The sequence below is a fragment of the Acipenser ruthenus genome, chromosome 4 (assembly GCF_902713425.1).
Source record: "Acipenser ruthenus chromosome 4, fAciRut3.2 maternal haplotype, whole genome shotgun sequence".
NCBI classification, from domain to species: Eukaryota; Metazoa; Chordata; class Actinopteri; order Acipenseriformes; family Acipenseridae; genus Acipenser; species Acipenser ruthenus.
Genome location: NC_081192.1, coordinates 68,287,464 through 68,303,175, shown reverse-complemented (window position 1 = coordinate 68,303,175; position 15,712 = coordinate 68,287,464). Strand labels below are relative to the sequence as shown.

The 15,712-nt window shown below is 36.2% G+C and overlaps 1 protein-coding gene across 8 annotated transcripts in view; it reads left to right on the top strand.

The window, feature by feature from the left end:
• LOC117400455 (serine/threonine-protein kinase MAK-like) overlaps positions 1 to 15,712 on the top strand; it is a 36,831-nt gene that overhangs the window by 13,878 nt on the left and 7,241 nt on the right. For 5 of the 8 annotated variants that reach the window (XM_059022687.1, XM_059022684.1, XM_059022685.1 and 2 more), the window contains 9 exons: positions 6,221 to 6,303; positions 6,918 to 7,050; positions 7,674 to 7,845; positions 9,929 to 10,096; positions 12,636 to 12,935; positions 13,814 to 14,004; positions 14,444 to 14,586; positions 14,687 to 14,824; positions 15,176 to 15,238. In XM_059022687.1, the coding sequence (XP_058878670.1) occupies positions 6,221 to 6,303; positions 6,918 to 7,050; positions 7,674 to 7,845; positions 9,929 to 10,096; positions 12,636 to 12,935; positions 13,814 to 14,004; positions 14,444 to 14,586; positions 14,687 to 14,824; positions 15,176 to 15,238 (1,391 nt within the window). The remainder of the gene's footprint in view (positions 1 to 6,220; positions 6,304 to 6,917; positions 7,051 to 7,673; positions 7,846 to 9,928; positions 10,097 to 12,635; positions 12,936 to 13,813; positions 14,005 to 14,443; positions 14,587 to 14,686; positions 14,825 to 15,175; positions 15,239 to 15,712) is intronic. The other 3 variants (XM_034000460.3, XM_034000457.3, XM_059022686.1) reach the window with 2 other exon arrangements.

Genomic DNA, 15,712 nt, shown 5'->3' with positions numbered 1-15,712 from the left:
TTTGGTGGATCTCAGGACAAATCAGAACAAGCACTAGCAACATATAGTCATACAACAGTTTTTTGTTCCAGTAGCACAGATGAAAATATCCTGATGGTTTCTGCATGAGACTAAAAACATGCTTGTGCGAACATACATTTTAATTAAGGCATTTGTGTGCAACTTGACATTCCTAAAGGTTGACTATAAAAAATAAACATGATTTTTTTTCAGCTGAAAAAAAAAACTCAGTTGGATCTAAAGGGCACGTTGTTTTATTCACCGCTGCGTACACCGATGTAAAGCGGATTCACCAAACCGTTGTTAAATTCACCGGGAGTCTCTCAACTAACTGTTGTTAAGCTCACAGATGAGTCGTCGCTGAAGCAGTGGATTCAACAAGGTGTGTTCAAGGGACTGTGAGCTCTTAAAATAAACAAATCCCCTGGGCCGGATGAGATACTCCCAGTAGTACTCAAAGAAATGAAAGAAGTTATTTACAAACCACTAACCAAGATCATGCAACAGTCTCTGAGACAGGGGTTGTACCAACAGATTGGAGAATTGCAAACGTAATACCGATCCACAAAAGGGAGACAAAACCAAACCAGGTAACTACAGACCAATAAGCCTGACTTCTATTATATGTAAACTTATGGAAACTATAGTAAGATCCAAAATGGAAAATTACCTATATGGTAACAGTATCCTGGGAGACAGTCAGCATGGTTTAGGAAAGGGAGATTGTGTCTAACTAACCTGCTTGATTTTTTTGAGGATGCAACATCGACAATGGATAATTGCAAAGCATATGACATGGTTTATTTAGATTTCCAGAAGGCTTTTGACAAAGTCCTGCATAAAAGATTAATTCTCAAACTGAACGCAGTAGGGATTCAAGAAAATGCATGCACATGGATTAGGGAGTGGTTAACATGTAGAAAACAGAAGTGCTGATTAGAGGAGAAACCTCAAAATGGAGCGAGGTAGCCAGTGGAGTACCACAGGGATTAGTATTAGGTCCTCTGCTCTTCCTAATCTACATTAATGACTTAGACTCTGGTATGGTAAGCAAACTTGTTGCAGTAGCGAAGGTCATTCAAAATGATCTAGACAGCATTCAGAACTGGGCAGACACATGGAAAATTACATTTAATAGAGAAAAGTTTAAGGTACTGCACGCAGGCAATAAAAATGTGCATTATAAATACTATATGGGAGATACTGAAATTGAGGAAGGAATCTATGAAAAAGATCTAGGAGTTTATGTTGACTCAGAAATGTCTTCACCTAGGCATTGTAGGGAAGCTATAAAAAAGGACAACAAAATGCTTGGATATATAGTGAAAAGTGTTGAATTTAAATAAAGGGAAGTAATGCTAAAAATGTACAATGCATTAGTAAGACGTCATCTAGAATATTGTGTTCAGTTCTGGTCACCTCGCTACAAAAAGGATATTGCTGCTCTAGAAAGAGTGCAAAGAAGAGTGACCAGAATTATTCCCGGTTTAAAAGGCGTCATATACAGACAGGCTAAAATAATTTAATCTATTCAGTCTTGAACAAAGAAGACTACGTGGCGATCTGATTCAAGCATTCAAAATTATAAAAGGTATTGACAGTGTCAACTCAGGGGACTTTTTTGACCTGAAAAAAGAAACAAGGACCAGGGGTCACAAATAGCGATTAGATAAAGGGGCATTCAGAACAGAAAATAGGAGGCACTTTTTTTACACAGAGAATTGTGGGAGTCTGGAACCAACTCCCCAGTAATGTAGTCCTTCGAAAAGCTGCTTGATGTGATTCTGGGACTAACAACCAAACAAGCAAGATGGGCCGAATGGCCTCCTCTCATTTGTAAACTTTCTTATGTTCTTATGTTCTAAGGTTGAGAGTCGGTGAATTGCAGCAAAACCAATATGGCCGCGGCCACGCAAGAAGTTAGTCTCCAGTATGGAGCCACTTCTATCAATTTAATTGTAGATTCAGAGACGGCAAATCTTTTGAAAATGGGTATGGAGTTGTGTATTTAATAAATATGTAGCGCTAATAAAATATTGATATAAATATTAGCCAACAATCTCATGTTGTATTGTATTAGAAAAATTGCCTATGCTGTTAGATCCTGCCTTTTGTACCCCGACTGGACTCCGGTGTACAAGAATTAGATGAGACAAGAGAGCGAACAAGATGATTTTTTTTTTTTTTTTTTATAACCGTGTATTTTATTTGTTCTTTTAAACTTCAAACAAATATGTTCTACAATTGTGAAATCGGGGCTAACTGTATTTGAAATTGTATATTAATATTTACAATTGCAGGCTAGCTGCTTTCTACATTCGATTTTAATGTAACAACCTACCCCTAATATCCCTATAATATTAGTCGGTTAAAGATAACTAAACCTTAACAGAGATAATAAGGCTTTAAGTTCTTAGTTCATCCCAATAAGCTTTCCGTTTATTTTGTAGTCACAACGTCTTGAACATATCCTTAGAATAAGAGTGGATTGAAAAGGGAGTTACTGTATTATGACCGTAGGTTTCTGTCAAAAATAGTAATGTAACTGAAATACTGTAACTTACTTCCTTTTTAGGTAAGCAAGACAATTAAGAAACAGACAACCCAGTCCACAAAACGATTTCCTCTTAGTTCAATAGCAGTTATTTTGTCCCTGCCTGTGTTGTTTTAGGTGACACAAATTTTTCAGCAGCACGATAATTGCTGGATGAATCAGCTTTTCTGATAACCACGATCTTAAAAATTGCTTCATAACTTCTTTGTACTCCCTTTTCAATCCACTCTTATCTATGATCACTGCAGCTAGTTTTATCCATTTTCATTACTGTATACTGTACTTAATATGCACTTTCGCAACAGCCTTGACTTGAAGGCGAGTTGTATTTTTGTAGTCCCCCCCCCCCCCCCCAGAAAAACCTTGCCTTATATTTGGGCTAATATGGGTGTGTATATATAAAGTTTGAGAAAAAGGAAAACTGCTGTGTACCAAAATGATCAATAAGAAAAAAGAAAAAAAGAAAAGGCTATTTCAGGTACTTAAAAATGTAGAATAATTGATTACAAATCAATTATCAGGACGTTTCGGACTACAAGTCCTTCATCGGCTGAATACAAAAAAACAGTGCTTTAAGAAGTTAATAAAAAAAACAAACAAGTAGTCTTTTAAGATGATGATGATGATGATGATGATGATGATGATACTTGCATTAGTAAAGGAATAGTATATTGCATTGACTGCATCAAATGTAACAAGCTATATATTGGTGAAACAAAACGACGCTTGGCTGATCGCTTCGTGGAACATCTGAGAAGTATACAAATTAACACCTCTACCTTTCCTGTCACCAGACATTTTAACAGAAATGACCACGCTATAGAAGACATCACAATTTGTGGGATGGTTCAATGCTATGGAACTAATGCTCTCAGGAAACAAAAGGAATGTGAACATATTTTCAAACTAGGCACTTTGGAGCCATTTGGAATGAACATTCTATTCTGAGGGCGTCATCATCATCATCATCATCATCATCAACATTCTCGAATTTTGTTTAAAAGACTACTTGTTTTTTTTTTTTATCAACTTCTTAAAGCACTGTTTTTTTGTATTCAGCCGATGAAGGACTTGTAGTCCGAAACGTCCTGATAATTGATTTGTAATCAATTATTCTACATTTTTAAGTACCTGAAATATCCTTTTCTTTTTTTTCTTTGTTCATATATATATATATATGTGTGTGTGTTCATGGTGGTTTCCTATAACACCTCAATGATATATTTATTAAAAAAGAAAAAAGAATTTGACGTGCACTGAAGGTACCACATCTGACTTCAGCCTGACTCGTTGCTTGCTTCTAAATCTCATGCTATATTCAAGTAAGTCACCCTCCAGATAATACTGTCGAGAAAGTGCGCGCCACAATCGACAGAATTCTTTTGGTGAACGGATTTCGCAGTGAAGTCCTCTCTTTTGACTTGTATAAACCGCACCCAGGAATGAAATAAGGCACTCTTTTTACCTCGAAAGGCATGCACCCGATGCCCTGACAGGTTGGAGTTTGTGCAACCCTGCACACGCACATATTCACCATATTATTAGTATTAGTACTATTATTTTTTTTATGTCACAAACCTGTAGGCCAAACATACAGGCCAAGAACTGTTTACCTTTTGATATGCCACGCGTGACGTGGTACAAAAAGGTCTTGTTTTTGGTAGGCGTGGTCCGTAATCCACACTAATCACATTTTAGTGGCCTATAATTTTTTTTTTTTTTAAATAATAATGCTAATATTCTTAATAAACACTGCTGCATCCATTTCAGTGATTTAAAAAACCTGCAAGATACACTTTAAGCGCACATGTGCCTAAAAAAAAGTTAGCGTAGAGCCCTGCCTACACCAGAGGCCTATTTCGCAAAAGTGGTTTAAAAAAGCCAGGTTTAGTTTAAGTTAACTGGTTTGAGTTAACAGGATATAACTTAGCAGGCTAACTCTGTTGCAAGAACGAAGACTGAGTTTAAATTAATCTAGATAACTCAAGCCAGGTTAATGTTTCTACCTATGTGCGTAGATGTGCATGGAACCAAGTGTTTGAGGGTGTTGTCATGGTAATCTTTATTTTAGGTCATCTGAAGAAATGGAGAAAAACAAAAGGGCGACTTTTTTTACTGCTTCCGAGCAACAAATTTTAGTTTCAACGTATGATTATGTTAAAAAAAATTTTTTTTTAACAAAACAAAAACACTGCTACTGCCAATAAAGCCAGGGTGGCAGCCTGGCAAACTGTAGCTGACGCTGTAACGCATAAGTATACAGTCGTATCCCGAGTACACAATCACAAATTCCCTGACTTTATTATTTATAATATATATTATTTATATTTATATCCCGCTGTATTTTGATTAATAGAAAATTAGGTATGGTCATAATTTATAGACATAATATCCTAAAGACTATATAGACAGTACTATTTTTATTTCAATCCACTACACCAATCACGTTGGGAAACCCTATATAAATAAAAAATGTATTAATAATAATGAAACATGAAAAATGATAATAATAATGAAAAAATAATAATGAAAAATTAAAAATATGTATGTATATAGATGTTTTGTCCTTATTTATATGGACAAAAACATTAATATATATTATAATAATTACCTGCAATAGCATAGAACGCCTCCTTGTTCCGCTTCTCTGGACCATGTCCGGGAAATTTCACGAAGACTGGCAGCAACTTCTACAGTGAAAGGTGCAATTTCCTTATAGCTCTGCATATCATTGCCTTATTAAGATTTTCGCCAACTATACAAAAATGTTCCACAGGCCATAAATCTTAGACCTATGCAGAGTACGGGCTCTGCTCCGTCAGGTTGGTTGCTCAAGGGAGGGTCTTAGGAGATCCGCCAGATACAGGATACCATCCCTAAAGAAGCGGTATCGCTTATACAGGGTGGAATCTGGAACTGAACACCCTCTCCCTATGAAAAGCCCTTCTATAATTATAGCACCAACATCTAACACTCTCGGTATAAAAGGTGACACCTTTTTTTTTTTCTTTTTCAGTTTTAAAAGTCAGGATTCATCTTTGTTAACCTACTCTGAATCAGGTTAGTTTAATCGCGATAAATTACCGTAGATTAAAGTCTGAGTTATTATTGTCATGTTTTGTGGAATAGACTTTCACAATTAAACCTGGAAGTTATCAGGATAACTCTTTAAACCACTTTTGTGCAAGAGGCCCCAGGTTTCAAGACAGATGAAAAATGCTGGTAAGTTTCTGTTTTATAAATACCTTTGCGCGTTTGTTGCGTTTTTGTTGTGTGGTTGTTTTGTTTTATTATTGCTAACTTATGTATTGGGCAGTATTATATTAAATCCTGCTAATAATTATTGTCATAGCTTACTGGTGGGTCACAGAGCCCGATGAGATCCACCAAGATGGATCACAGTGTTAGGTGTATTGGCCACCACTGACTTATACTATTGCATTTTATACATGATAGCAATCAATACATGTATTTTTGGTTTGACCAACTCTGCTGCATTAGATGCACACAGCTTTTTAGTAATATGTAGAACCTTGTTTTTTAGTAACCTTATCTTGAGTTTGCTGCTCATACCAATGGTATCACTAGCTCATCGAGAACATGCTTGTTTTGATTGCATTTTTCTCATCTTTTTCTTTCCTGTCTTCCTTCTCTGTCTGCTGCCAGAGAAAATAAGCTGTTCAGTGAAAATGAAATAAGGAACATAATGTTCCAAGTGATCTCTGGCTTAGCTTTTGTACACAAGCATGGTAAGATGCTCTCTGTCCTTGTTTTTCTTTCTTCAGTCTTTTCACTGTGAAATGTTTTCTTTTGATTTCACTGCTTTTATTTTCCAGAACCTATTTTTTCACAATGTATTTTAAAATGAAATATCAAGGTATGAAACCCCTTACAATTACTGTCTGTCATAAAAACGTTTAGATTTTTTTTTTTTTTTTATGTATCAGTAAAAATAAAATACTTCAATTCAATTTTAAATAATAAGTACAGCTTCTGTTGTATTGTAGAAGTAAAGGAAAAGTTAAATAGACTCTCATTTAATTATAGTTTATTATATTATTTTGTCCATTAAATGAATTACATTTGATATTGAGTAATCATGATTTTACTGAAACCCTTGTCTTGGAGGTAGTTCATACTGCCAGCATATCCTTGATGTTTTATTTTGTGATCCGAAATTGTACTGTAAATACATGCATTTGATATATCTTAAGAATACTGTATAGTGGCATTGCAGGCTTCTGTTGTATTTGTCATCTTTACTCGACAGTTGTATCATTAAGGGATTACTGTCATTAAAAAGAAATAAAATATTTGCAAATTTCACACATACTTGGTAAAATATTTCTTACTTTTCCATTAGGATTTTTTCATCGTGATATGAAACCGGAGAATCTGCTCTGCATGGGCCCTGAATTTATAAAAATTGGAGACTTTGGATTAGCTAGGGAAATTAGGTCACGCCCTCCATACACAGACTATGTTTCCACCAGATGGCAAGTATAATTAAAGTACAGGCTATAATACTTACAAAGGTGAAACCTCTTATTCACTCCCCTCCTGAACAAACATTTAACTGCACAGGTCAAAACGTTTAGAAACTACCTGAAATAGTGTTTTTCTATAGCCAGATGACTCCTAAAATACGAGACAGGGAGACATAAAACCTCTGAATCATATAAAACATAAAAGGCACTGTTCAACATAGTCTCACTTTCAGTGCTGCACTGTGCAGATTCTAATTCTGTTTACTCCAGTTAGGAGAATTAGAAAAATATAATCCCGTTTTTGAATTTTTAATCTGATTAGTTTTACTTTTATTGGATTATGCTGGTAATTCTGTGTCCAACTGCAATCTTAATTGTGTTACCGGAAGTGGGAAAAATTATTTCTTTATGTTCTCCTGGATTTTTTTGGGAGCTCTATATAATTGCTGTTCCAAATCCAAATACTGACACCATTTAGGTATATAAAATTCACCACTACCCTTTTTACAGATTTTTTAATTAGATCTTACTATATACCACCTTTGTCTAAACATTTTTTGCATGATCTATGAAGGTACATTTCTGCTAGTAATTATTTGTGTATATAAAACATATACTTTGAACTTCACCAGGTATCGTGCTCCAGAAGTGTTGCTGAGATCTTCAGTTTACAGTTCTCCCATTGACATGTGGGCAGTGGGCTGTATAATGGCAGAGCTCTATACTCTGCGACCCCTTTTCCCAGGAAATAGTGAAGTTGATGAAATCTTTAAGATTTGCCAAGTGTTGGGAACAGTGAAGAAGGTCAGTACTGATTATATATATATATATATATATATATATATATATATATATATATATATATATATATATATATATATATATACAGTATATATATTAAACACCTGAAAAGCTAAGAGTTATTTGGATCTTAATGTAACCGATCCCTGATTTATAGTTAATTAATTGGGTTGGACTAAAAGTGAAGAATATTTGCCATAGGAAAACCACCATGGGCAGGCAGGTTAGCACAAATCTGACATGAGTCTGTTAGGTGTTTAAAGTTTTCTGGGCAATACAAGACTATTTCTTAGAAATGAATTTATTTAGGGGATATGAGGTGGAAGTTTGCTAGAAAGTCTGTTCTCCAGACTGGCCAACAGAGTTACTACTAATAAACATACATAATTTGTGAACTCTTTAATACATACAGCCTCTGTCACTATCAGTCTGCTAAAGTGTGTTGGATCTGTTTTCTTGTCCATCAAAATGGAAACTGTCAAGATGAGGAAACTATTGCAAAACATATGCCACTTCATTAACACAATAAATGGTAACTAGAAGTTGCAGGCAACTTTAAGACTTCCAGGCCTTCACAGCAGAAAAAAGATACAGTTTGAGACTTGTGAAAATGGAAATCATACAAACATTTTGTTAATTGGAAAGCATCATTTTATCGTGTGTGTTTTTTGTAGGATAAGGGTTAGTATTTTATAAATGTTGATTTAGTATTCATTTTGATAACTACTTGTGATTTGTTGTGGGAGTGCAATTCGCGCTGTGGAACTTTCAGCTGCATATTTTAAATACCCCGGCTGTCAATTTTCTGTACACCCCGAGATTATAGTAATTTTCTGAAAAAAAATTCAAATAATAATATAAAAAATGTCAATTTTACACTGTAAAAAATAAACTGGGCACAGTATTTTTTTTTTAACCATTATATAATTTACTGTTAGATGTGATAATAGTATTAAGCAGTATATGCTTTTCATGGTCATAAGCGGCCTCTTGTGGTGAGATTTTCCAAAGCAGTCTTTGTCTCCAGAGACTGTTGTACAGTTTACTACAATAGGGCAACCTTGTACCACCCCGTAGTTAAAGACCAAACTTACGTTTTTTTCTGCTGGTTAATGCAAAACACAGTAATATTTCATTTTTTGTTCTAACAGTGGGATACTACAGGTAAGAAGATAAGGTTAAATAGGTATAAGATTATGGCTGAAGCAGTGAGCTGTGGAAAAGGTGGTGATTACTGCATAGACGCTGGTCAGCTACAATTATAAAACAACATGGTTATAAAGCAAGCGATTCTGAACAGTTCTGTATATACTTTTATTTAACTGAAATAACCAGTTAATGAAAGATACGCTTGCAAAGTGCCCCCCCCCCAAACTATCAGATACAACTCAAAAGTTTTATTTATGAACATCATATCTAACATTTGCATAGCAGAAACATCGTATTTAAATGAAAAAATAAATATAAAAGGCTTTATTTTCGAAATTAGCTCATATAGGGCCTAATGCATGACTTACAAAACCAAAAAGCTATAATAAAATAAACATTTCAAAAGAAGATATTGTGTAAACAGGTGTAAACTGCTATATGTACCTACAAAATTGTAAAAACGAAGTCATTATTTACAAAAATAACATAAAAGGCTTTTTTCACATTACTGCATAGCACGACTTCAAAAAATGAAAAACTATAATAAAATAAAAATTTCAAAACAAAATATTGTGTAACCAGCTGTAAACTGGTTATATGTAGGCCTACATACACCATTGTAAAATCGAAATAATTATTTATAAAACAATAACATAAAAAAGAAAATAACTCAGTTCACATTGTGTAACGGGAATGTGCATTCAGGGAAACATACTTCAAAGTAGCCCCCATATTTGCACAATCCACACAGATGTAACGCTTGTCAACTTGTCCTGTGCATTTACCACATACTGCTGTTTCACACTGGACACAGATATCAAAAGTTGTATTTGTATTGCATTTAGTTACCTGGCATTGTTTGGGACAACCCAAGTACAACCATGTTGAAAGACATTTGAAATAGAATCACACATATATATATATTTTTACTTGACAGAATGACTGGCCGGAAGGCTATCAGCTTGCAGGGGCTATGAATTTCCGTTTCCCACAGTGTGTACCAACACACCTTAGTACACTAATTCCAAATGCCAGCAATGAAGCCATTGCCCTGATGAGAGACATGCTACAGTGGGATCCAAAAAAGAGGCCTACAACCACCCAGGTATGCTGTACTTAAGCAATATGGCACGAGAGGGCATGGCTTGTGCTGTATATTGTCACTTCTTGGTGCGTTGTTAGGCACGAGACGCAGTAAAGGAGGGGAACGAAAAGAAAATCTTTGTTGTCGGCAAAGAAATAATTGGGGAAGTTAAATGCGGAAATAAGAGCTTCAAGGGGTGAGGTGTACAGGGAGAACAGCAAGGGTCCAAGGACAGAGCCCTGAGGGACACCAACAGTCAGAGGGGAGGGGGGAAGTGAGGCTCTTGAAAGCAACAATAGAGGTGCGTGAAGATAGGTATGACTGTAGCCAGCCAAGGGGTGTGCCAGACATACCGAGGTTAGAAAGAGTGGAGAGGATGGGGTGATTTTCTGCCATGCATCATGGCAGAAAATTAAAAAGCACTGTATCACTCTGGGTCCTCCTGAAACCCCTTCTGTGGAAAGCTTAATTATGTTGTCAAACCTGGACTCAAACCCCCAGACTGTGATTTCAGCAGTTTTTTCAATTTGTGTCTATGTCATTTTTAAAAATGTCATGAGTGTGGGGGCCCTTATGTCCTGAAATGTAGTGCTGGTAAAGCTACTGCTGGTAGCCCTGCCCCTCCTGCTTCCTGACTGATCCTGCCGCTTGGGTTGGGAATCCACATGTTGGAAGCATTTCTCTAGCTTGTCATTTTTTATGGTCTTTTCATTCAAACTTAATTGTCAAAACACAGTTCTCAATTGCTGCAACAGCCTAGTGAATTAAACTATTCTTCTGGAGTGTAAGGCTAAGTGAAAAGAGATCATGTAAAGAATGACAAAACCCTACAAAAGCAAGTTTTTCCATTTCCTGTACAACATGTTTTGCTCTTCCTCTAATGTCTGTGGTTTTGGAAGTGGAAGCAAGATGCTCCATGTGGTGATGACCAGCAGTAAACTGTCCCTGTCCAGTAGCAAGATTCTCATCATTTGACTAAAAAAAACAGACAATGCCCGATAAATATGTGGCAGCCAGCGCTGTGTCTTTACAGCTGAAGGTGTCCTAATTATGCAGCCTAACTCAACCCCAATGGCTTTCAACTCACCCTTACTTTTTGGACTAAAGTGGTAGGTTTTCCACACCAACTGCAGAAGGTCATATACTTTCTCAATCATTGGAACTGATTTTAGAGCACTTAACATTGCCAATTCAAGCCTATGTGGTAAGCAATGAAATGACAGAATATGCTGTCCAATCTCGCTTCCTACCCGTCCTGTAGCTCTCATATTAACACTGGCACCATCCGCACCAAAAGCACTTAATTTGTCTCGTCACCAATCTGAACATTTTTCCAAGCAAATTCTTGGTTGTGTTTAAGATTTCTTGAGCATGACAATGATCTAGTTCAGCTAAGCCTACCAGACAATTCACTACCACACCTGCTGAAACATACCTACAGTACACAATGACATTAATCATTTGCACTGTGAACCCCTTTCTGCAAATCTCAAATTTCTTCAGCAATGACAGCAACAAATTCAGCACATGCTTTATCATTGTCATATGTTTTGGATACATCCAAACCATTCTTCTCCATGAGAACAGTCTTTGAGTTAAATTTAGTAAATGGCAATTCTTCTACTGCAATCATATAAGCAGTATTGAATTTCATTTTTAATTTTCTGCATTGATTTCAGTAGCACGTACCATTGCTCTGGCCATGGGTGTCTCGGTTGGCGTACACTTTGCAATAACGCAGTCCCTAGCATTTTTACGCTTTCTGCTTTCACCATGCTTTTTCACGGTTTCTTTTTTAAAATGGTCTGTTCCAGATATAAAATCAGTTTTCCCTGCAATACGGGCCCTGCCTTTGTGCAAAACCCGCAATACATGTTCTGTTTTTCACCATTGTAACGTAACCAGGCAAATTCTTGAAATTACAGCAATACTGCTTTGTAGATTTCCATAGTACTTAACGACAAAATGTGATATTTTGAAATCTAACATAAATACTGTACTACTATGACTTTTGGTAGACTTTTGCAATATCATTTTGTAGTTTCTTTGATTACATGATGACAAATAAAATATCTAAATGATGTTCATATAGGTGTTTTTCTTTGTTGGTTTCTTTAAATTGTCTCAATCCTAAAATTCTAGGTGATGCAAAACTTTTGGCCACAGCTGTAGGCTGCTAGATGACAAAAACAGCATTTTCTGAGTAAATAAATAGTTATTATTAATTTAAACTGTGTTGCTTCTTTCTGTGGCCAATAATTAGCTTTATATATGAGTCTTGAGCAAAACTGCACAGCATCCTACACTCTGACTTAAGTTTAGTGGCCTTGGTGCCCTCTACAAATGTATTAAACTGAAGGCCATTTTGGCCTTGCCCTTTTTGTTGCCAATTTAGAGCCCTGCAATTATTATTATTATTATTATTATTATTATTATTATTATTATTATTATTAATTTTTCAGATTAAAAAATGTGTTTTTTTGCACGTATCACAGACACCAACCATGACCTGCACAAACTGCTAATAGGCAGTTTTTAATTAACTGGTTGTATCTTTCAGGCACTGCGGTACCCCTACTTTCAAGTGGGACAAGTTTTGGGACCACCTCCACAGTATGTAGAGCAGCAAAAGGCCCAGAACAAACCAGTACAGCCAACAGAACCGAAGCCAATATCCCTGTCTAAAACCGAGCCACACTCTCCACCGGAGCCTATCATCAAGGTCCAGCCCAAAGTAAACCACCAACCACTGCAGCAGATTCAACTGCCACAGCAGATATCCAGCCAGCCTGGCCTGCCAAATATGACCTACAGACAGCACCAGCCATACCTACCAACCACAAATAACAGCCCTGCAGTTGTACGTGAAGACATATTTTGGAAATTAGATATATGCAAAGAAAGCGTACAGTTCAGCACACTGTACTTTAACTTTAACAGAGATATCTTCTATGGCTTGATTTTAAGACCATAGACATAACAAAAGAGCACAACAGCAAGAAACAAAACAACCAGGGAAACAATACTGTGAATCATTACAATAGGTGATACAAAACATAAGGCTGCTTATCAGAATTGTTAATTGCAAAGTATTCTTTAAGTGTTGGTGCAACACATCAGTATTGTACACTCAGTCACTTATTGATTGCAGTGACAGCTAAATGAGTTGCCTTTCTGAACTTAGATCCCAAAAGTAACATAAGTATTATTTTATTATTATTTTTTATTTCTTAGCAGACGCCCTTATCCAGGGCGACTTACAATTGTTACAAGATAACACATTATTTTTACATACAATTACCCATTTATACAGTTGGTTTTTTACTGAAGCAATCTAGGTAAAGTACCTTGCTCAAGGGTACAGCAGCAGTGTCCCCCACCGGGGGATTGAACCCACGACCCTCCGGTCAAGAGTCCAGAGTCCTAACCACTACTCTACACTGCTGCCCGTAATGTAAGGCCATAACCGTAGTGTAGTGTAAGGCCATAACCAGATACAATGTGCTTCAGTTCTCTGAACAAACTCAATTTAGCTATAGTATAATGCATCATGATGTACATATAATAATTATAACAGATTACTTCAAGTTTGAGAGACTGTTGGTGCTGTCAGCTGTGTGCACATTCTTGTTTCTGTGAAACAAAACCAAGGGGCAGTAGTTTGCAACTACTTTCACAATTTAATATCGACTCATTGCACTTTACTTCACTTATTTGTACTTCTGCTTTCTTAATCAGAAACCAGCTGCAGCGGGCAATGAAAATAGTATTGTTGGTAGTAAAAGTGGCCGAAGGCACTGGGGGCAGACTATACTGAAAACCTTGGACAGCTGGGACGAATTTGATGATTCAGACATTGGTGTCTCCTATTCAAAAAAGTCTAGTATAGGATCAATGAAGGAAAAAGTAAATGATGAGTCTCTCTTTCGGTAAGTCACGACCGGATTGCAACGCAGGCCATAATTGTGGTAGATCACAAAATACACTCCAGATCAGTAATTTAAAAAAAAAAAAATTATTTATTTGTCCTAAAGTACCAAGTTCCTGAGATGCCTCCTAAGGTTTGTGGGTCAGGTACCTATCCTATTTTTTCAATAAATGTAGTAGATTGCAGTTCTTTATACTTCGTGTTACCTTCAACCATCTGAGACATCTGCATTTAGTGGTATAAATGTAATGCATAAATGTAATCTTGGAGTTTGTTATTCCATCTAAAAAATGTAAACAAAAAAAAACAAGACAAATAAATTACAAAAACATTAGCAATGACCAGACCCCAGTTTTTACTGAAATATTTACACAGCTATCAATGTTGCAAAACAACACATTCTATAAAACATTTCCTTTCCTTTCCATCACACTATTCAGGTCTGCAGAACAGAACCCCTCCAATGCATATGGTACTGGAAACAGAGTTACAGCCAATACCACATTAAACAGGATAGAGTCAGGAGTTTCAAACTCATCTTCAGCAAGGCAACACTATTTACGCCAATCAAGGTACCTTCCTGGTAAGACGCTTTAGATCTTTTTTAAATCGACACCTTCATTGTGCATTGCAATATTGTATTTATTACTGGTGATTATTCTTTTTAATATTGTCTATTTCAGGTGTAAATCCCAAGAATTCTTCAATGGTAGTAGGAAATAAAGAATCATCCCAGGATCTATGGGGCAATTCTTCAACTTTAATTACTAAACCACTGAGGCCAATTGGAGGAGGAATGTCAATTAACAGAGCCAATGCAGGTATGGTACTGCAGATGAACTGATTTTTAAAAGGATACAAAAATAGTCCCATCAAGTAAAATTCAAGAAATAATTATAGCTCTACACAAGCAGCCAGATACAACAGATACTAGTACACATTTTTTGCTGCAGTGATGCCGTATACCATTGTGATGATTTATGTTGGCATTTAAAAAAAGAGAATGTCTTCACTTGTTTATTCCTTAAGATCATGTATGCACTAATGTACAAAAGATGCTGTCTAACTTCAGTGGATCCGTATACACATCCTTTTGTCTGTATTTCTGTCTCATGCCTTTTCATAATCTTTTCTGATTCCTTTTCATATTTCACATTTAAAAACCTGTTTAGGGGATGAAAAATCAGCTTCAGAGGAGAAATTGAAAGATAATGTTACCTCTCCCGATATACAAGGTATTACACGGTTCCATGTATGTAGCAAATTCTAGTCTGCCTTGTCTAGGGTCTTTGATTTAGGGGTGGATAGGTAATACTGTTCATGTGTTTCATCCAACTTTTATTTCCTGTTTTTCATTCAGCACTTTATTTCACATAAATCTAAAATCATTACCTGTGGTATAATCTAATTACTATTTTACTACCTTTGTTTTCTATCACCATTGCCATTCTTTTTCATTAACTGTCTTGAAGAATAGGTACTCTCAGAGTAAACAGCAGAGGTCTATTCACAGCGGACGCGGTGCGACAAGCTAATGTATAGTATGACACACCGTGCCACAACAAAAAATAAATAAAACGTAGTTTTGATAAGAACCATTACACTGCCTGCGATGCGACAGGGCGACACTGAAGCGGCACAGAAAATATAGGATTGGTGTTTATTTTTTTTATTTTTGTCGAGCGGCAGCTAGGGAACTGACCAGTGAC